The 21,857-nt window shown below is 46.3% G+C and overlaps 4 protein-coding genes across 6 annotated transcripts; 1 reads left to right on the top strand and 3 right to left on the bottom strand.

Annotated features, from left to right (window-relative positions):
* Nucleotides 1–2,069: 2,069 nt before the first annotated feature.
* Nucleotides 2,070–2,828, bottom strand: LOC109754541 (uncharacterized protein At5g01610-like). The gene has a single exon (XM_020313448.2). The coding sequence runs from the start codon at nt 2,599–2,601 to the stop codon at nt 2,134–2,136; it is 468 nt and encodes a 155-aa protein (XP_020169037.1). The 5' UTR covers nt 2,602–2,828; the 3' UTR covers nt 2,070–2,133.
* Nucleotides 2,829–6,195: 3,367 nt separating this feature from the next.
* Nucleotides 6,196–11,593, bottom strand: LOC109754523 (uncharacterized). The gene is made up of 10 exons (XM_020313430.4): nt 11,005–11,593; nt 10,806–10,883; nt 10,167–10,732; nt 8,930–9,526; nt 8,690–8,844; nt 8,058–8,263; nt 7,839–7,972; nt 7,462–7,763; nt 7,265–7,368; nt 6,196–6,707 (listed from the first exon to the last, which is right to left on the bottom strand). Exons 1-10 carry the CDS (start codon nt 11,276–11,278, stop codon nt 6,637–6,639), a joined length of 2,487 nt encoding a protein of 828 aa, XP_020169019.1. The 5' UTR covers nt 11,279–11,593; the 3' UTR covers nt 6,196–6,636.
* A 2,383-nt stretch (nt 11,594–13,976) lies between these two features.
* LOC109754552 (ethylene-responsive transcription factor RAP2-3-like) lies at nt 13,977–14,366 on the top strand. Its single transcript, XM_020313460.1, has one exon. It carries the CDS (start codon nt 13,977–13,979, stop codon nt 14,364–14,366), a length of 390 nt encoding a protein of 129 aa, XP_020169049.1.
* Nucleotides 14,367–15,254: 888 nt separating this feature from the next.
* Nucleotides 15,255–20,057, bottom strand: LOC109754524 (putative ribosomal large subunit pseudouridine synthase SVR1, chloroplastic). Of its 3 annotated transcripts, XM_020313431.4 has the most exons (10): nt 19,467–20,057; nt 19,283–19,362; nt 18,949–19,049; nt 18,735–18,801; nt 18,507–18,600; nt 18,374–18,422; nt 17,903–18,053; nt 17,274–17,330; nt 16,257–16,312; nt 15,255–15,816 (listed from the first exon to the last, which is right to left on the bottom strand). In XM_020313431.4, exons 1-10 carry the CDS (start codon nt 19,966–19,968, stop codon nt 15,756–15,758), a joined length of 1,218 nt encoding a protein of 405 aa, XP_020169020.1. In that variant the 5' UTR covers nt 19,969–20,057; the 3' UTR covers nt 15,255–15,755. The 3 variants fall into 3 exon arrangements, with proteins under 3 accessions (XP_020169020.1, XP_040243361.1, XP_040243362.1); XM_040387427.3 differs by having other exon boundaries at nt 18,374–18,600; nt 19,467–20,056; XM_040387428.2 differs by lacking the exon at nt 15,255–15,816 and having other exon boundaries at nt 16,253–16,312; nt 18,374–18,600.
* Nucleotides 20,058–21,857: the final 1,800 nt, after the last annotated feature.

The following is a 21,857-nucleotide window of genomic DNA, read 5'->3' as shown; positions in this document are numbered from 1 at the left end:
GGCATCAAGAGTTGATGTGTCCATAAACATAAACTTGAGTGTCCTCTCCTCAACCATCTTCCTCTTGTCGGCCGCGGCCTTCTTCTCCTCTAGGTCCACCTTCCTCTCCTCGGCCGTGGCCAGCCTCTCCTCGGCCGCCACCCTCTTCTCCTCGGTCACCGCCCTTCGCCGCTCGGCCTCACTCCTCTCCTCTATTTCCTTGAGCTTCAAGATTCTTTTCTCTTCGGCATACTCTTTCCTCTCCATGACAATGGCATCAAATCCTTCCTTGAGATCATTGTCTCCGGCCTTGGTTCCCTTTGCTTTCTTGTTTCCATCGGGCCTATAAGATTTTGTCGCGGAGTGAGGAGTGGGGCTCGTCTCCTCAATGGCGACATCTTCTTCATCCTCAAGCACCGCACTCTTCTTCTTCGACGATTCAAAAGTCTCTCTAGTTTTCCACTTCTCCTCATCCTTGAGCTCTTTGTAGCAATGATGAAAAGTGAAAGCTTTTCCTTTCCTTTTCTTCTTATCGCCTTTCATGTTCCTCTCTCGAAACAATCCTTGTGCAATCATTTTCTACAATAAAACAAGCAACACATCATCATCAACATGTGGAACAAAGAGGAAATATTTGACAAAGCACGCACGAAGAGGAAATATTTACCAAGTCACTATCACCGCAACCACTTGGGTTCATGCGAGCAACGTTTGACAAGCAACCGACCCACTTTGGCATTCGGCGTTGATGGTGGACCAACATTGGCGTAGAGAGTCGCTCGAACGGAAGTGACCACTTGTGTTGCGCTCATCGAAGTACTCCTTGATGCGTTGCCAATAGGTGTTCACCGTTTGGTCGCTTCCAACGCTTGCATCTTGAGAGATTTTCTTCCAAGCGGTGCATATCAACACATCCTCTGCGGTGGTATAATTTCCACTTCTTCCCTTGACAATAAAGCCCTCATCGTCCACATCAAGATTGTCATCATCATATTGGGTTTCATATTCTTGTGACGCATACATGTAATCATCATTTGCCACATTTGTCGCATGCATGAAAGCTTCATTATCAAGACTACAATTGGACGCACAAACAATCAAGAACACATACAATTTGAAACAACAAATGAGAGCACAACCGGAAATTTTATACCTTTGCGACATTTCGTTGAACATGTTGGAGGCGGTGGCCGTCGGCGTGGCCACATCTTCCTCCACGGCCGGCAGTGGCGGCGGGGGAGGTTGAGGAATGGATGTGTGGCTGCTGGAGGAGGCCGCCGGCCGCACCGGCTGCGAGTCGTCGCCCCGAGCCGTCGCGCCCGCCTTGGAGACCTTCACCGGCCGCGTAGAACTGTCGGTCGGGTTGCGGCTGCGGTTGGCCGGTCGTTTTCCGCCGCCTCGTCCCTTCGCCGGCTTCGCCGCCAGCGCGGTGGCCACCGGCCGGGGTGGCGCGAATCCGGGCCGGCGGGCGGGGGGCGGCGGCGGCGGAGAAGGCGGCGGGGTCGTCGCCTTCGGCCATGGCGGCGCCGGACGGCGGGGGGCGGCGGCGGCCGGGCGGGTCACGGGCGGGCAGACGAGCGCGGGCGGGCGGGAAAGGAAAGGAACTGGCGGTTGGGCGTTCGCGGGCGGCGGCTGGTTTTGGACCAGATGCACCTCGTGATGTAAATTTGCACCGCGAGGTGTTGTATTTTACATCACAAGGAGGCCGCGGTCCAATTCTTTTTACATGGACCGTCTGTTGGAACAGCGTTTTTTGCCCCAGACGATTCAAAAGTTAGGTATTTTTACATTTGGACCGTCTATTGGAGATGCTCTTAGCACCCTTCCACACTTTGTATTTGCCGTGTGGGGTTGCATATGCCCAGTTTCCCTTTTTTCCTGGTTGTACGTTGTGGTTGGCTGTAGCTAGTGGGTGACTTCGATAATTCAAAGCCGACCTCGAGCCTCCGTTCTTAAAATAATGATTAATTAATAATTTGGTCGGTAGCTATCAAGTTGCTTCGACGGATGGCCTAAGGATTGCGACACCGATCATGCATCTGATAAACTGGAATCGTATAGAGAGAGAGCTCATTGTGATATCCACGACGGTACAAAAGGTTAACTGAAACAATGGCCCATGTGAGTCTTGTTCAAATCATGATAAACAATGGCTTATGAGACGGCCGCAGCGACGGCGTGGTAGCCGCGACAGTGCGGGCTGCTGGCGAAGGAGCTCAGCGGGAAGGACGTGGAGACGGGGCCGACGTAGAAGCTGAGGCGGTCGCCGGCGCGGTCGACCTCGGCGACGGGGAGCCACAGGAAGAGCACCTTGACGTGGACGCCCTCCAGCGCCGCCAGCCTGCCCGCGGTGACGGCGCCGGCGATGCGGGCGTCGTACCTGACCAGCCACTGCTTCGCCAGCAGGAACTCGCACTCCCGCGGGAAGTAGACCTCGAAGCCGCCGTCCGGGCCGAGCTCGTACCCCTCCACCCCCTCCGGCAGGATGCCCCGCGGGAAGTCGTACCGCTCCAGCATCTCGTACGCCGTTGGCGTGTCCTCCGCCGACGACGCCGCCGCGGCTACGGCGACGGCGGCGAAGAGGGCGAGGAGGAGGAGGAGGAGGAGGGGGTAGGTGGCCATGGACGGCCCGGGAAGTTCTTGCTTTCTTTGGGTTTGATTGGGTCCGAGCTGCCTGCTTTGCTTACTTGACAAATCACAAATGACGATGGAGGTGTTGGCCTTTGTAGCTTACTGTTGGATGGATGCTCACCTGCTTGTATTTTGTTTGCCTTCATACAGAAATTAGTAATTTGATATTCTTAAGTTTATGTTGATCTGAAGGCAGATTAATCACCAAGAAAAGCATATTTTCGTTGGAAGGGTTTGAATAATTGATTAGGTTAGCGTGTGTGACCAATCATTGAAGAAGTTGTATGAGTAGTTGTAATGCGTGGTGCATATTTTACTGCTCAGGGGTAGCTATCTTCTTCGTATAAATTACAAATGCACCCCGTCTCTGCCTTCTCTTCTGATTATACTCCTACAAAGTGTGGCTTGATTTGTACTAGAAAATTACCTGTGCTTATCTATTGGTAGGAAATGGCCAAACATGAAAGTGAAGTGGCCTACCACAATATTCCTACATGAAAAGTTGCTCCTACAAAGTGTGGCTTGCATATGCTGTGTTCATCTACTCCCGATAAGCTGATACTGCTAACTAATTTGCACGAATTCCATTCAAATGATGCGAGCAAATTCGTTACTTTCTGCGGCATTAATATATTAAGCCGGATTTTAGTGGATCAGTGACATGACGACATGTGACATGGAACAATTAGACACAATTATCCACTTGCAAGTGGAGCGTTTGGGACGAGGACTCGCACATTTCTTTAGGGGGGGAGGATCTTAGGAACAAGATGCTAAAAGAAAATTGCCAAGTTATAATGCGCGTCTATTATATAATAAAAATACTTAACAGGCTAATCAGAAGGAAAAAAAAGGCAAGAGCACTAGAGTCCCACAAACTTGCAATACATGTGATGCTTTAGTCCACAAACTTACAAAAGGTGATCAAATCATCCATAAACTTGCACTGCGCATGAAGATTTAGTCCAGAGCCAATCAAGAGCGGACAAATGGCGCCACGCTGGTCGCGTCGTGGCACCGCTGCTCGCCGTGGCACTTTTGCGAATACCCCATGTATTTTTATGGAAATCACGCGCGAGTACATGCCTGGTTATTCAATGATAATTTGCACGCTCCTTTGGATGGTCACTGGGTGCATTGCTCGGGTACGTGCAAGGGGCAAGTGACAAGCGTGTCATAGGATGCATTGGTGATGGGAGCTTCCAGGTGAAATATCCCTCGATCTGATCTCTGCTGCTGTGTGCTGCAATTTGTTTGCATTGCGTGCTGTTTCTAATGCGATGTTCGGATAATTCCATTGTCTGCAGGTGATAGTACAGGATCTGTCGACTATGCTGCGGTGCGAACAGAACAATCAACAATGGCGGGTACACATCAAGGTGGAGATCCACGATAGACCTTACAATGTCACCAAGAACTGGAACTACATCGCCCTTGCGGAGGCCATCCACAACGGGGAGGGCAAATGTTGGATTGCAAGGTAAGCACATTTTGTCCATTGCACAACCATCATAGAAGAACAAGGCGAGCTTGCAGAATTGCCGCTTCCTTTTGTCGTTTTATTTTTTGATGTCTTGATAGACAAGTTAATTATTTCTTGTCCGATAAGTATATGACTTAGAAACCAAGTCGACCTGAGATCATGATCACGACACGATACCGCCTCTGGTGCTATTATATAAAGTTTGTTTGAGATCGTGATCACGACACTATACCGCCTCTAGTCCTATTATATATACTGCTACCGGCCGCGGCAAAAGACACACCAAAAACATCTAGGGTTTTGCCTTATCTCGCAACTTGCGCTGCCACCGTAGTCTACTCTATCCCGAACTCCGGCGTGCATCGGCGTGTGGAAGAGTATGTCTCTGGAACCGTTCGTCCTTGCAATCCTGCACTGGGCAGGGACAAATTAGGTTTTTGGAAAGCTCTCTGTGCGACTGCTCAACTTCGTCATCACAGGTCGTCTTCCGTCCACGTCGGACGGCGCTACTCATCATCGTCTTCATCGCCGTCATCAGCAAATTGTCACCAACATCGTCATCAACAACGTCGCTCCCGCAGCAACTAATGAACAATATGTTCATCGTGATCTGTTCATGTCTCTATCTGTATTTGTTGTTTGTGTGCGATACTGATGTGCCTGCCTTCTAGTTCATCTAGTTTGCTACATTGTTGCATGGTAATCTCCGTTATAGTCATGAATTATGTGCTGAATTTAATCATGAACTTGCCTAATATTCCAGCGACCCAACCCCAGTAAACCAAGCAAAGCTTGCCTGCATCGGTTGTAACAGCAGCAGCACGCACATTGCCCATCAAATAAAGTGAATAGTTTATCTTTGCTCTTATGTTATGTTCTCAGTTTTGTGCCTAATAGTGACTTGTGAGCTGTGGCCATCCCCTGTGTTCTATCCTGCCAATGCTACGAAGATTATAAGAAATTTTTTGCTTGCCTCGGCTATTTGTGTACATTCTTCTTTCAAAATAATCGGCCAATATACCTTGCACAATCAGTTCAGAAAGGGTGGTATAGGCATATACACGTGTGTGATTTCAAGAAAGATGAAGGCTTTTTTGTAAAAGTGCCATGGCGAGCAGCTATGCCACGATGCGGCCAGCGAGGCACCATTTGTTAGCTCGTGAATGGCTGTGGACTAAAACTTCACCCCCAGTGCAAGTTTAAGGATGGGTTGATCACCTTTTACAAGTTTGTGGAGTAAACCATCACATGCATTGCAAGTTTGTGGGTCTCTAATGCTCTTGCCTAAAAAAAACTATACCTAGAGAATCCTATTGTACGAAAACTAGAAACATCCGACCCTCCGTCAGGTGGGACATTACAATGACAAGTCATGGCTAGTGAATGAGATTCGGCCCCAGCCAACACCAACGCCGGTCTGCCATGTCTACGATGGCATTTTCGCAAAAGGATTCGAATCTATTATAAAAGTTCATCAAAAGTACAAAGCATCACAAACACAACAAAAATTACATCGAGATTCTTACACCATCGAACAACCACTACCCTCGTCAGAATGAGCCGCCAATGTGTCGTTGTCGCTGCTCCCCTATCGGAGCCGACTTGACCTTGTTGATGACAACCAAGAAGTATTCGTGTACGTGCACCTAAGAACACACACAAAAATAGCCAGAATTCTAGCATGTTGTTAATTTTATTAAATCAACGGTAACCGGAAATAATCGTATTTTTTTGGGTCTCCTTAAGTTCTTGTGCTGACAAAACATTGGTGTGTCGTGACAATGTTTGTCATATTTCTTGTGTGCACATAGGACATTCTGGATTGCATGCTTTTTTTTTCCACTTAGTTTACCTGTAGGTTTTTTTTTTTTTTTTGCGATTACCTATAGTTTGCTTTAACCTTGCAAGTCTACATATAGAATATCAGCAAAAAGTATCCAACATTGTTCATATGGTCTACACTTATATTTTAGTCGGATGTTATGAAGTTCAGCAATTAGGATTTGCAATATGCATACCAACTTGTATTTAGAACAAGCATATATGATATGTCAGCAGCCAAGATCAGCTCACCTATAAAATACCAATAAAATGAGAAGATGAAAACGAAGATGCGTAAATTTCTCATTTTTTCGATAGTACATCACATGATACATACTCCCGCCAACTAAGACAAGGCCAAGCGCCAGGTTTACATGTAACGAAAAAGAATGGAAAGCCACAAAAATGATATCAAAACTATGCAACACAACATTACAGGTTTTTCGACGAGCCTGCCCAATCGCTCAGCACTCCGCGTATAAATGCATATATGCGAACCAGGACAACACAAAGCGTTGGTCCCCGTTTATCCACTTGATGCAGTGGCCACCGCCTTCTGCAGAAATAGCAGTATCTGGCTGCCTCAGCTCCTGGATCCTGCTGTATGAGCTGCCTTGTCCAACATCCAATTCAAATGAGCAGCTGCACAATTGGACTCGCACTCCACGCAGAGGGGTTCAACCACAGAAGATATAGAGTAATTAATACTCTGCTAATTCCTACTATGACCTTCCTGCTGAGACGGCAGACGATGCGTGTATCTCCAAAGAGTGCTCCGGTATGTACGTAAGACCTGCGGTGCAAAGATACATGGCGTGAATCAGCAGCCAAAGACAGAGCATACTTGAGGTTTGGTCGCACCATAGAAACACTAGAGCATACTTGAGGTTTGGTCGCACCATAGAAACACTATCTTAAAATTTATTCTGCAAATGCAAAATTTAATCTGATGAATCTGGTGGATTCAGACTATGACAGGTATTACCTCCATCCCAAATTACTTGTCTTAGATTTGTCTAGATACGGATGTATCTAACAGTAAAACGTGTCTAGATACACAAATCTAAGACAAGTACTCCCTCCGTCCCAAAATTCTTGTCCGTATCTAGACAAATCTAAGACAAGAATTTTGGGACGGAGGGAGTACTTGTCTTAGATTTGTCTAGATACGGATGTATCTAGTTACGTTTTAGTGTTAGATACATCCGTATCTAGACAAATCTAAGACAAGAATTTTGGGACGGAGGGGGTAGTAAACAGTAGCAATAACAAAGTTCTGCTCCCTGGGTAGGCACTATATCTAACTGATAAGTTAATGATCTCTACTTTGCTTTTTTCATGAAATTTTACCTTTCTCCTTTATGGTTATTTGCAATGTATCTAGTGTAATGATCCCATCTGTTAACGGGAGTAGCTCGAGCTTGACAGTGGTGCTTGACCGTGCAGGAACACACCTGTTAACCACAACAAATGTAATTCTTCAGCGTACTGACATGCCGTGCTGTAACTCTCAACAGATGGAAAAAGGCGAGAATGGATAGCCATACCCTAGGGGAACTGCGCTCTGCAACCACAAATGAGTACAGCCTGCTGAAGTGCTCATTCTATTTCCTCCATTGTCACTTTCTTTTGGAGATCCGGCAACAACTGAATTCAGTCTCCGAAAACCAGTTCCATGTTTTCCCAAGCCAGACCTTCTCATAGGCTCATTAAGATTATCATAAGAACCATCTGGTGTGGTTGGAGCTGAGTTCAATGATACAACTGAAGAAGAACCAGATGCTTCTGGAGCAAGAACAGTTAATGTGAGGTTTTCTGAAGTCATATTAGTAGCTTCAAGGGTTAAGACCTGAAAACCAACAATTAACACTATCAGTGCGAGGCATGGAAAATGCAGCAAGACCTAAAGAAGCACCGAAATAACCTGCACGGGGAGTTGAGGAACTCGAGCACTCGGGCTAGGATTTCGTAATGACAGTTCAGAAGACACAGAGATCATAAGATCACTAGCTGCACAGGGTTGCCAGCTTGTGGCTTGCTTGAAGAAAAGTTTTGATTCTACAGAGGATAAAAAGGGCTGGAAGTCAGAATTATCAACCTACACTTGTTCTCAAGCACATGTTCTATTTTTCCAACAGTTCACCTGTATAATTGCAGCGATATGATATAAGCACAGCATACTGATCAGTAAGACCAGTGCTGAGCTCGCTAACCCTAGGCGTGGAAGTATTTGTGGCAGCTCCACTCATCTTTGGGAGTGACAAAGTCAGAGGTACATCACTGTTGATCCTCCGATCCCTGGAGGACATAATTGCTGGCTTCAAAATAAACGAGTGCTCTTCACCCCGCCTGGAAGGAAACAAGTAATACTTAAGATATATGGAAACTGTTGGCCTCTGGCAGAAACTTCAAACCAAGGTATAGTATATGTAGTGCGATACATCTTCCTGTGTTTATTGCTTGCATAAATAACTAAAAGGAATCATGTGGAAGTAAGGTTTGGCCCCATCCAGCATTAAGGAGACCAGACAGTACTGCATGTTATACAAAACCAACTTGTTCAAACCAAAACTGAAAACTAAGAGAAAGATGGATAACAGCGATAACATGGCAACACATTGCAAGAATTTCTTTGCTAAGAAAAAGGCAAGGTCAAAGTACTGCAGTCTGCAAATCCAAAGGGGAATCAATTTATGGCAGGAACCACACCATACTTAAACTTTTAAGCTGCAATTGTGGGTCTTTGGAAGCATCCATGATAAACTTTGCATGTACCTGAGTGACAGATTTGGTAAACTGTGACCATGTCCGACCTCAATACTGGCAATTGGTAGAGATAAAGGAGAGCCGCCTTTGGATGCCTCCTCAAAGACAACAGTAATTGCATCTATGAATACAACTATGTCTTGCACATGCCGTGGAGCAATGTTCTGAGAATTGAAGATATAAGCATTAGTTTTGAAAGTTTCTTCAGAAACTATGAGAAAAATGAAGGATTTGGATGTTAATAGTAACCTTTATTAAGACACAAAGAAGATTTTCTGCAGTACATTTGGCAGAAAAAGAATGAACTTCAATTGGTTGAATTATTTCAACTTTTCTTGACCATCTTTTCCCTGGTAGATATACACCTTCTAGACCACAGCGTACAGAATACCGTTCAGGCTCCAAAGGAACTCCTCTAAAGGAAAGCTGTCCATCATTTATAACATCAGGTGTTTTTGCAGGCTTTTCAGGCACAAATTCTTGATTTTCAGATATTGGGGGTGATCTTAGGTTGGGAAGCTGGGCAAGGGCAAAGGAGGATGAAGGCATTGAATAGCTTCGGAAATGACTTAACGAAAATATTTGAGACCCAGAAGCAGAAAAAGATTGCTTGTGTGATATACTGGGATTGAGAGTAGGAGGTGATAAAGAACGAGGAGGAGGTAGTGTGCGATCTAAAGGGAGCAACCAGCTAAGCAGCTCCTGACAAGGATCCTCATAACCATTAGGAAGCCCGCTTACAAGATTCTCACGCATATAATTGCTTGATGTACACTTCTCAAATTGAAGAACTTCAAGCACTGGATCTACCATATTGCTAACACCAACATTCACTTGCAAAACAACCTGCATCCTTCCAACAGAGAATATGAGTGATTAATCAGCACAAACATAAGCAACCCAGAATCACGCAAAAGTACATGAATGAAAGCTAACTGCATGGTAGCACCATCAACTTCTTTGTGAAGTTGCTTTCTTTAAAATAAAACAAAATAAACATGTGTGTCTAATAAACTAATAACAAACCTGATTAGTATATAGACAACTGCAGTAGTTGTGCAAAGGATTTTTACATAAATTTGCTTAAAGCGTATTAGCTGATTTCACCAAAGATGGTGAGACATAACTCTAAACTTCGCAGGACCCTACTTACCAACATGACGGATATAAAGGTGCATTAAATGAAGAGAAGCAATGTATAGTGCTCCCTCCATCTGGATATATAGGGTCTAATACGTATTTCGAGATTTACTTTGACTATCAATAAAATCAATAATATCTGCAAGAGACATGCTATAAAAATTATACCATTGGAAACCCCTTTCAAATACGAATTCGACTGTATACCTTTTTAACATACACATCATATATGATTGGTCAACTATTTATGCATAGTCCATAAACTTCCCAAAGTTAATCATTGCAAAAAAGAATCTAGTGTATAATGTCACCCAGCAAGTAAACAGACGGATCGTTCAAAACATACCACGATGTCTCCATTCTGCAGAGCATAGCACCTTACAGTATCCCGAGCGACTCCTCCGGATGTGCTACCATCAAAAACTCCTTTATCAGAAATGGTATTGTACGCAGTACTCCTTGAAACTGTGTTATTTCCCTGGCTATCCGAATATAATTGTTCCTCTGCCGTCTTAGTTGCAGCTACTCTTTTCTTGGACCAGAGAGGTTCATCTGACTCCGCAATTCGGACAAAAAAGTTAGATCTTTTGAATTTTTGCAGCATGGTTTCTATTTGCTGTTTGCGATCTTCCATCCGAAGGAGGGATTCAGTCTCCAGGATATCTTGTTTTGAAGGAGAAGATACTTTGTTGTTGAGTTCAACACTCTCCATGTTATCCTCGGCACCGTGAGAACTATCTTCTCTGGCTGTTCCATTTGCATCACCATTTTCACTGACAGGGCTAGATTTATTTGTGGGGTGCCGCGGCGAATTTCCGCTCTTAGACATCACGGCAGCAATTCTAAACGGAGATATGCTGGTCATATCCTGCTTAGAGGCTGATAGGCACGCCAGTATATGAACCTGCTCGCCTGATAACCGAACTAATTCAGATACCAAAACAAAAACAGGTACAGGCAGCAAGTTGCAGTCAAGTAACTTTACCAGGAAAAAGGAAGGGGCGATCCAAAGGCCGCAGCTGCAGCATGTCCGAAACCTCGCCCCAATCCTCAGGAAGCTCCTCTGCGCAAGCAAAATTGTAAATCAGTAAGCTACCGGGCTGGCATTTCCAAGGAGAAATGTGGCAGTGGTGAATCTGCAATGCAACGAGGAGAAATCCAAGCAAGGGGAAAGGGGCACCAACTGTTGGGAATCGTGATCCACCCTTCGTCCTGGGAAACATCGCTGTGCTTCCCGGCCGGAGCTGTACTTTTCGAATCTGAAGAAGCGGAAGGAGAGGTGGCAGCGGTGTCGCCGCCGATCTCCCCGGCTCCGTTGCTGGCAGCTTCGTCGTCTTCCGCCACGGCGGAGATGCGGAGCGGATCGTCGGCGATGAGGCCCTCCAGGGTCTTGAGGACCCCCTGCTGCTCGGGGATCCGCGGCAGCTCGGGCTGCGCGGCTCGGTAGAGGAAATTCATGGCCGCTCGCCGTCAGCCGCGCGAGCAGGGGGGGCGCGGAATGGCCCTGGCGGGCGTCCTGGGTCGACTCCGCGCGGCAGAGCGAGGGCGGCCGAGGGCGCTCCGAGCCCGCCGGGCCCCCGCGCGGCGGCGCGGGTCGGGGGTGGGGGGATCTCGGGGAGGGACCGCGGGGGGTGCTGGGAGGGAAGGGGAGGAAGAGGAAGAGCTGCGTCCTGCTGGTGGAGTCGTGGGTGGTGGTGGTGGTGGTGGTGGGTGGTCCCTCGGCGTCGAGCGGGGCAGGCAGATCTGACTGAGCCGGAGACGACGATGATCCATGGCTTAAACTAATCTTTCTCCTCCCCCCTTGCCAACTAGCACAGGGCCCAGCCCAACTCGCGGCCCAAACGGCTGGGCCCAGCCACCTCCTGTCTGCGTACGGCGGATTCTTTTATGCTCGATCAAGAAAAAAAATGGTTACTTTTTTTTTTTGATTTAAAAAAAAATGGTTACTTTATTCAAACTTCCTAGAAGCTTGTGTGAACATTTGAACATGTTAATCCGGAAGGTAAATGGAAGCCACACGAGGTATCATGGAAGGCAATGACGCAACCTAAAGGTATGTTGATTTAGGCTTTAAAGATTTTGGGCTATTTAACATGGCAATGCTGGCTCGGCAAGCTTGGCGGCTCCTGCAAAATCCAGAGAATCTGTGTGCTCGGCTTCTCAAGAGTATATACTACCCAAATTCAACTATTTTGAATGCGGAGTTAGGAGGCCACCCAAGCCAGATATGGAGAGCTATTATGGAGGGAAGAGACACTTTAAAGCAGGGTCTGATCGGACGGACAGGCAACAGAGTTACAACAGATATATGGGCTGACAATTGGCTCCCCTGAGAGGAGATGATGTGACCCTATGGTTGCATAATACCAAATCCACCAGATACAGTGTCAGAATTGATTGATGCTACCTCGGCGTCTTGAAACAGACAGAAAGTGGCAGAGGTTTTTATGCCTATGGGCGTGCGTGTCATTCTTGGTATCCCGTTATGCATAAGAAATGTGGGTGATTTCTGGAGTTGGAAATTTGAGCGGCGTGATAATTTCTCTATGAAGTTAGCATACAAGATGCTCATAACCATTACACAGAGGCGAGAGGCATGGCTCGAAGGTTCGGCCGGCTCCTAACTCAGCGAAGGAGGAGGGTAGCTCGAAGGGTATGTGGAAGACACAAGTACCGGCAAAGATCTGGATGTTCCTATGGAGACTCGCCTGGCAATCAATTCCGAGAAATGACATTAGAGCGCGCAGAAACATGTCTGATACGAGTGCATGCGGTTTCTGCGGGATGGGGGACTCTTGGAAACATTCACCGGTCGAATGCACGGTCTCAAGATGCACGTGGGCATTGATAGACGACGAGTTGGCTGAAACTATAGCAACAACCACTGAACTAAACGCAAAGCATTAGCTGTTTACGCTCAGGGATTCATTATTACATAAACTGTTTGTAAAACTATGAGTCACCCTTAGGGCGATTTGGTCGACTAGAGCAAGGCGATTCTCCAAGGTATCTTCCAGAGCCCTCAAGGAACTCATTCCTTCACCATGAGGTTTATTGCAGAGCTCAGTATACTCAAAAATAAACAGTCATCATCGGGTGGTGGGCGACCCATGGTTCTAGGAACCGTCAACCAGCGATCATGAGCTCCCCCTCAGGGCTTTGCAAAGATTCACGTGGACGCTGGTGTCCGACGAGGAAGAGGAGGCTCAGCAACTGCGGTGTGTAGAGATAGAGATGGCAATTTCCTCGGAAGTTCAGCTCTAGTCATTCAGGGAGTTGACAAACCTGCCACATTAGTGGCTATCGCATGCAGAGAAGCAATATCTTTGACGGAGGATCTCCATATTCAACAATTCATTGTTGCTTCAAACTCGAAACAAAATGGTGGAAGATATCAAGAACTTTAGGCGTGTCACCTGCGAGGACATTATTAGCGAGATTAATGTTTGAGCTTTGTTATTTGGTGTAATTTCACTTTTGAATGTCATGCCATCAATTTTGAGGCACGTGATTTAGCCAAGTTTGCTTTGTCGCTAGGTTTGGTGACTCCCACAACCTAAACTGTATCCCACACGTTGTGGCTTAGAGCATCTCCAATAGACAGTCCATATGTAAAAATAACCAACTTTTGTATCTTTTGAGGCAAAAAACAGCTCTCCAACAGATGGTCCATATGCAAAAAAATTACATCTTCGCCTCCCGGTGATGTAAAATTCAACACCTCGCGGTGCAAATTTACATCTCCGGAGGCAGGAGATGTAAAAACAGCGGTGGCGCACCAACGCCCAGCCGCTCTTCATTTCCTCCCCCCCCCTTCTTCCTCACACCCGCCGCCGCCCCGCCGTAGATCAGCCCCGCCACCGATTCCACCCCGCTGGGCCGCCGCCTGCCGCCACATCGCGTCCGCCTCCGCTCTGGCCGCCTCTGCCCCGCCCCAACCCCGTCCGCCTCCTCTCCGGTCGCCTCTGCCCCCGGTCCGGCCTCCGCCCGGCCCCGCCCGCACCGCACGCCGCCGGCCGCCCTCGCCTGCACTTCACGCCGTCGGCCCGCTCCGTCCGCCTCCGCCTCCTCTCCGGTCGCCGCCCCGCTCCGTCCGCCTCCACCCTGAGCTGCACGCCGCCGCCCCGCTCCCCGCTCGGCCGCCGCCCGCTCCCCGATGGCGCCGAAGAAGACGCCCAAGGGCAAATCCGGTTTCGTCGGCGTGAGGGCGAAGCCCTCCGGGAACTTCGGAGTGGAGTTCTCTGACGCCGGGCGGCGTTGGTGGCTCGGCACGTATCCAACCGCCGATGAGGCCGCGCGTGCCTACGACGTGGCGGTGCGGCATGCCGGACGGCCGAAGACGGACCTCAACTTCCCGGACGTCGAAACCCGGGCGGTGGCAGAGTGGCTCGTGCCGCAGGGCATCCAGATGAAGGAGATGCGGGTGAAGATGGCGAAGAAGAGACCGGCAGTTGTCGTCGCTCCCGGCGAGAGCGACGAGGCAACGATGGCTCGATTTGCGCGAGAGCATCCGCAGTACGTCCAGGCCGAGCTGGAGCACTACTAGAATCGCGACGTCAAGGCGAAAAAGAAGGGGGGTGAAGAAGGAGGATGAGGCCGGCCCCTCGACTGTGATCCCTATCGAGTCGTCGGATGAGGATTGGGGTGACTCCGACGAGGAGGACGAGGGGTGCGATGACCCGACCAAGGACGAGTTCTGGGAGCAGTTCCGCAGCTCCGACGACGAGGAGTACTTTCATCTAGTAGTTCGAATAAGTAGTAGTTGAATTTATGTATGAAACTATGTTGAATTTCATGTTTGAACTATGTTGAGATGAAGTAGTAGTTGGTCGTTTTAATCTTCGTTTTGGACTATCTGTTGGAGTTGCTAATCTCCGTTTTGGACCATCTGTTGGAGTTGAGCATTTTTCGAAGATGTAAAAAGCACTTTTTGGTGCTCCAAATTTGGACCATCACCGGTTTGGAGCACCAAAATATACATCATCTATTGAAGATGCTCTTATGATGAATAAAAACTTGGTTTTCCCTAAAAAAGATTACTCATAGAAAAATGGTTCATTTCTCCCGAAGTACATTCTTTTAACACAGTACGAACGCAAAATGCTCACATATGGACATACACTATCACTCTTATGAAGGACCCACGTACACCCTGTCTCTATGAGCACCTTTGAGGTATTGAGCCTGCACAATCTGCCCTCCATGAGCACCTTCAAGATACTGAGATACACATCTTGAGGTTGACAAAGTCACCACATGCGCCTCATAGTCAATAAAAACTTGAAATGTCTGAAATAAATTCAGAAAAATACGAGCACAAATACCAAGTCTAGGATTTAAACATGATGGGCTAAGTTCCATCACAAGGAACCTAACCATCTGAGAATGCAATGTGTTTTTTAACAACTAGAAGAAAAAAAAGAATTATCAGGAATTTCTCAACAACAAAAACAGGTATACAGATTTTCTTTTTTCTTTTGCAGGGCAAGCATACAAGTTACAAGTTGCAAAAACTGTTGGAAGTAATGCCAGTTCATGACTCGACTAAGTTAAAGAAAAGTTCATGACTCGACTGACAGCATTTACATTTCCACAGATAATAAATCAGTAGGTCTGCATAAGAGTAGACGCTATCAACAACTCTACTACAGTACTAGCAAGCCTAGCTGAACATATCCCAAAACTCCAGCGAACACTGCTGCCACGTAGGATCTTGGAGATCCTTCAGCGAAGCAGTTCATGTGTTCTTGAAAACAAAGGCATGCCTATCGAACCTGACCATTAGTTTCCTATTTGACATCTATGATAGCAGAATCGCAGGCCTCTCAGGCACAGAGTAGTCGTGCCTTATGCCACAGGAGGTATGACATATATGTTATCCACCCGTCCACACCGCTTTCGGAAACGAAGCCCATGAACTCAGGCGCGCACTCTACTAGCTGTTGCCATCTAGTGCCTTGATGTCAGCTTCTTTAAGTTCAACCATCTTCCCAATTCTGTACATGTAACATCCAACAATGGGTTAATATACGGTGTTATATTGCCAGCCTCATTGTGAACATGAAGAGTTTATCAAACACAAAAAGGAGTTGACTGTCAAATTAGTTTTACTTGTTGGGCACAATAAAAACTCATGCCCCTAGACGATGATTTATCAGTTGAACCAATTAACTCCACTGAACTGATTTTGGTGGTATCTACTGCTGGCATGCCAGATTTGACACACATGATCCCTTTTGATACACGAGCCTTTCCAAGTTGATCTTTCTAAAAAATGTATTTCCTGGAGTATTTGATTTTACCATTTGCACTAGCTGCCATGCTGTTTCAGATGTTTTGAAAGGTGCAAAAAAAGAAAGACTTGGAAAAACCTTATGAAACTCTGCAAAAAAGGAAGTATATGCCGAACATGTACTGATGTGCTAAATAACATTACCCCAGGTCTGATGGGAGGCGGAACCTGCCTATACGAACACGTTTCAAAGCGTAGACCTGTCAAATACAGGGATAAAAAATCAGCTGCTTTCACAACAGTTATATAACACAAATAAGCATAATTGAGGGGCTTCTACACGCTTTTCCTCTAACTAGAACAATGCCCGTGCGTTGCAACGGGATATAAATATTCTAGTACGTTAGCTTGTGATTTACCTGTCAATAATAATGCGATTATGTAAATAAATGTTCATCAAATTCTGCCCGTGAATTACCTTATATTTTGATTAGAAGTTTGGTAAGTAAATTAAAGTGGAATTGGTTCAGAAGGTAAGTAAATTAAGGTGATTGATTATCATATACAAGGGGTAGTGGAAAGAAAGGTGAAATGGGAACCTTATGTTCTTTTTAAGTAGTATATCCTCTAATTAACTGACTTCTGTATGGTTTTCCGGCCTGTTTTCCATTACAAACAGGGTCAACTGTCTTCTACAGCAGTACATCAAAACAGAAATGATAAAACAAGATCTGGCTGTCAATTGAAATTTAGAAGTATGTCTGCTTCAAGATGGTGCGCTACTATAACACGCTGCCTATTATCTTTTTTTATATGAACCTATTATCTTTTGTTATTATGTGATAAAGCTCATACTTCTATGCTTGCATTGCTTAGCTCTGAAGCCATCTGATCAGGGGTAATATCCATAAAAGGGAACACAGCCTATTGGATTTGAGTTGAATGAAGCAAAGATGAATTAAGAAAAGTCTCCTAGACCCTAAAGTCCTGCTGTGGACAACGACTAGCTATTCTAGATTTATTCCTGCCACAGTATGTGCCCTCCTTCACTAATGCCGTTCCACCTCAAGGCCTCGCCATCCAAGCGCGAGCTGACATATGTTTACTCTTCCAAACATCACATTTACTTACTCATTTGTTGTAGAACAAGAAATACTAAGATATGTACCAATAAAATACAAAGAAAACTCTGATAAAAATATATTTATCACGCAAAACAACCTTTAGTCCTGCATTCTGCACAAGTTCACGAACTTCGTGGTTTCTTCCTTCATGAACCTACCAGAAATAGAACTCGACAATATCAATGCCAGTGAGTAGATTAACTTAATAAGATGCCTTTGAATTTATGTAAAATTGCTTTAGTCAAGCCTATGTGCAAGTGAAAGGCTAATTAATACTCCCTCCGTCCTAGAATATAAGATGTATTGATTCCGTGCAAGTCAACCATGTGAATATTTGACCAAGATTATAGAATAAAATATCGACATATGGAATGCCTAGTATATAAAATATGGAACTACTTTTCATGATGGATCAAATGATATAAATTTTGTATTGTGAATGTTGATATATTTTTTCTAAAAACTTGGTCAGACTTGCACTCGTTTGACTTTTCAAAAAACAAATACACCTTATATTAAAGGAATGGAGGGAGTAGAACACATTGGATTTGCACAATCAACCTGGCATAATAAACATACAAAAGACTGAACAATATTGCTAGGATCTATTCTTTGCTGTACCGAACAAATCAGAATGCCTATATTATACATAGTTTTGTACCATACGCAGAAGTTAAAAACAGACATCAAATACAATAAAATGGGGCATGTATAAAGGACAATTACCACTATTTTAAGCCGCGTCCTTTTTGTATCAGCTTGTGCATCCAGTGGCTCTACTAAATCAGGTACAACCTTAACGCCATCAATTACTGTTCCTCCACTGATAGCTACAAGGTGTTTCTTGTGCACTGCTCCATCTATAGTTACTACATATCTGCAATATTGAACAAATGCAAATTATATTTCGTTTTTCGTGTATTTTTCATTGTCCATTTACCATGTTTGAGCACATTTATATGAGCAGTTTCCTAGAGAAGAATATTTTAGTTTAAAACTAGTGTCATTTCAATGGACCTTCTCCACATCATGAATAATGATGGCGACGTGGGGGTAGTACCAAAACAACATCCTAATTTGTCTGCTACGAAGTTTTGAATGCATCTACAGTATTTCAAATATAGAACTATAGATTACAATTTAGTTCTGCAGTGCAGTACTACAGTCTACAAAGGATACAGAGGAGGTCGAACTTACTCCTTTGTTATGTTTGATGAAGGGTGTGAGACTTTCTGGGCAAATTCACCTGAAAGGAGAGCAATTAACTTTACGCCTTGGATGGCTAAATTGCTGATTCCTAAATATTCTCTAGCAAGTACATCAAAATTACCATCATTTGTAACTATTATCAAACCAGTTGTGGCAACATCAAGACGACCCACAGTAAACAAGCGGGGTTTTGGTACTCCTGGCTGAAGTTTGTTCTGCACATGTTGATAGATAGATATGCGAGGTTGAGAATCAATAGATAGAAGATACAACAAACCATGATTATGATGATGTTTCATTAGTAACAGTATAATGTCTATTTTATGAAAAGCCCAATTATAGAACATACCCAGCCTTTCAAGTAGTCATCCAATAAGGAAATAACAGACTTCTCTTCACCGGATGAGCAAATATACCTGTAGGACATCAGAAATAACATTTAGGGTATCGCACAGCTGGACTGATGGCTCATTTTCTATTATTTGAAAATATTTTGCTGGAATAAAAAAGGCAACTTTTTACTGATCTGGGGACTGCAATACTATGGAAGAGAAGGTACAAACCCTTTTGGCTTATTCACAGCAAAATAGAGCTTTGGAGGTAGCTTCTTGGAAATACGATTCCCGTTAACATAGATAGAATCCTTTGAAATGTCGACTTTGGTCTACAAAAGAAAAACTGATTATGAACGAGATGCAGACAAAATGAAAAAAAATAATCAAATTCCATACAGTGGTACAATGCCAAAATCTAGCTAAACTAAACCAGCTATTTTTTCGCCGCAACTAGACAACTGAAGCAAGATTGACATTACATAAATGTGGACATGAGCTAAAATACTTGCAGGCATGAACTAGCTCCTCCTCACTCTTAGAGCTTCAGGCTGAAATTTCATACCTGGGGAGCAGTGCAGACAGAACCATTGACAGTCACCTTCCCTTGGAAGATGAGCTCCTCGCAGGTCCTTCTTGAGGCCACTAGGAAGAGCCACGAGTCAGCATCAAGACAGACATAATGCTGCTCCGATTCAATTCAGTTAAGCGCGCTTAATGTAAAACCCTGCACCACATAGGACGACTACCTCCTGCGGCGGCGAGGACCTTGGCGAGGCGCTGCGGCTCGTGCTCCTTGATGTTCTCGTTGTAGAACCTCCTGGCCGCCTTGGAGAACTTGGGCGGCGCGGTCGGGGCGGCCTTCTTCTCCTTGACCCTGACGCTGGCGACGGGGGCGTCGGCGGCGGGGCCCTGCCTCTGGCCCCTCTTGGCGGCCCTCTTGGCCTCGGCCTCCGCGGCGGCGACGGCCTGGAGGACGTCCGGCGGCGGCGAGGTGTGGAGGGATGGCTTGCCGTCGGCCCCGCGGGCGATCCAGGGGACCAGCGGCTGCGCGGACGGGCCGCCGCGCGAGGCCTTGGACGGGGCGGGCGCGGGCTCCGCAAAGGTGATGTTGAAGTCCGAGGCGGAGGAGGTGGCGCGGAGGAGGAGGAGGGGCGGGACGCGGCGGCCGCACCGGAGGACGCTGGCCGGGCGGCTGAGGAATGGGTGGATGGTGATGGCCGCGGCGGCCGCGGCGGTGGCGAGGGCCATGGCGGGTGAGCGTGGGGAAGGGGAGAGGGGTTATCGGATATCCCCCGCGCTCGCGCTCGCGCTGCTGGGCCGGGAAAGCGGGGCAGACAGTGCTGCGTTTTTATTATCGTGTATGTATTTTTCAAAACTTGTCGAAAGGCAAATTGTATGCTTTTTTTTATGACACATTACAAACACGGATGACACATACACTAACCTTTATAAACGCAACAAATATGCAGACCCTGCCCCATAAACACCTTGGATGAGCCGGCACAACGTTTTTTTAAGTTGATGAATTCACCACAAGCACTTCGTAGTCGACGGGAACATCTCCTCCCACTGAACAAACATCGTCGAAAAAATTAAAATAAATCTAGAAAAATACGAGCACCAGCACCAAGAGTAAGACTGAAATGATGGTGGGTTGCTTCCACCACAAGGAACCTACACTCAATTCATGGCACATTGTATGTTTTGAGGGTGAAGTGTTGGAGGCATGCAAAATACGTTTTGCTTGTTTGGAGGATAATGCATTGGAAACATGCAAAAATTGAAGCTACGGCTCATTCATTTGAGGGTGTAAAAAACAAATTTACCAACTGTAGTATGTTGCATTATGTAATTATCGAAAAATCCTACAGGCAATTTACCACAAATTATGTCTGAGACAACTATTATTGCGCTATTTGCATTTTGGGAAACCAAAGTATTGTTGGGGAACGTTGCATGCAATTTCAAAAAAATTCCAACGCTCACGCAAGATCTATCTAGGATATGCATATCAACGAGAGGGGGAGAGTGTATCCACGTACCCTCATAGACCGAAAGCGGAAGTGTTATGTTAACGCGGTTGATGTAGTCGAACGTCTTCACGATCCAACCGATTCAAGTACCGAACGTACGGCACCTCCGTGTTCAGCACACGTTCAGCTCGATGTCGTCCCTCGAGCTCTTGATCCAGTAGAGGGTCGAGAGAGAGTTCCTTCAGCACGGCGGCGTGGTGACGGTGTTGGTGATGTGATCCGCGAAGGGCTTCGCCTAAGCACTACGACAGTATGACCGAGGTGGTAAACTGTGAAGGGGGCACCACACACAGCTAAGGAACAATTGATGTGCCTTTGGGGTGCCCCCCCCCCCCCGCCCCCGTATATAAAGGAGGAAAGGGAGGAGGCCGGCGGCCATGAGGGGGCGCGCCAGGGGGGAGTCCAACTAGGATTCCCAATCCTAGCTGGATTCCCTTTCCTATTCCAAGAGGGGGAAAGAGGGAAGGACAGGGAGAGGGAGAGGAAAGAGGCGGCCGCGGCCCCTCCCCCTAGTCCAATTAGGACTCCCTTGGGGGGGCGCCACCCTGCGCGCTGCCCTCTCCTACTCCCTTATGGCCCATTAAGGCCCATAACTTCCTCGGGGGAGGGGGGTCCGGTAACCCCTCGGTTCCCCGATAAATATCCGAAGCGTCCCGAAACCTTTCCGGTGTCTGAATACCTTCGTCCAATATATCAATCTTTATCTCTCGACCATTTCAAGACTCCTCGTCATGTCCGTGATCTCATCCGGGACTCCGAACAAACTTCGGTCACCAAAAACACATAACTCATAATACAAATCATAATCAAAACATTAAGCGTGCGGACCCTACGGGTTTGAGAACTATGTAGACATGACCGAGACACATCTCCGGTCAATAACCAATAGCGGAACCTGGATGCTCATATTGGCTCCTACATATTCTACGAAGATCTTTATCGGTCAAACCGCACAACAACATACGTCATTCCCTTTGTCATCGGTATGTTATTGCCCGAGATTCGATCGTCGGTATCATCATACCTAGTTCAATCTCGTTACCGGCAAGTCTCTTTACTCGTTCCGTAATGCATCATCCCGTAACTAACTCATTAGTCACATTT

This window comes from Aegilops tauschii, chromosome 4 (genome assembly GCF_002575655.3).
Source record: "Aegilops tauschii subsp. strangulata cultivar AL8/78 chromosome 4, Aet v6.0, whole genome shotgun sequence".
NCBI classification, from domain to species: Eukaryota; Viridiplantae; Streptophyta; class Magnoliopsida; order Poales; family Poaceae; genus Aegilops; species Aegilops tauschii.
Note: the sequence above shows the minus strand (reverse complement) of the source record. Positions and strands in the feature narration are given on the sequence as shown.

Bases quoted from the DNA above. Each gene is read 5' to 3' on its own strand.
- LOC109754541 (XM_020313448.2), bottom strand. From the start codon at position 2,601: ATGGCCACCTACCCCCTCCTCCTCCTCCTCCTCCTCGCCCTCTTCGCC.
- LOC109754523 (XM_020313430.4), bottom strand. From the start codon at position 11,278: ATGAATTTCCTCTACCGAGCCGCGCAGCCCGAGCTGCCGCGGATCCCC. The intron at 9,527-10,166 runs GTATGTTTTGAA...GGAAGGATGCAG, and splicing joins TGCAGAATGGAGACATCGTG to GTTGTTTTGCAAGTGAATGT. The intron at 6,708-7,264 runs GTAAAATTTCAT...TTTGCACCGCAG, and splicing joins AATAACCATAAAGGAGAAAG to GTCTTACGTACATACCGGAG.
- LOC109754524 (XM_040387427.3), bottom strand. From the start codon at position 19,968: ATGGCCCTCGCCACCGCCGCGGCCGCCGCGGCCATCACCATCCACCCA. The intron at 18,054-18,373 runs GTAAGTTCGACC...TCAATATTGCAG, and splicing joins TCATCAAACATAACAAAGGA to ATATGTAGTAACTATAGATG. The intron at 17,331-17,902 runs GTAATTGTCCTT...TATTTCTGGTAG, and splicing joins GGACGCGGCTTAAAATAGTG to GTTCATGAAGGAAGAAACCA.
- LOC109754552 (XM_020313460.1), top strand. From the start codon at position 13,977: ATGGCGCCGAAGAAGACGCCCAAGGGCAAATCCGGTTTCGTCGGCGTG.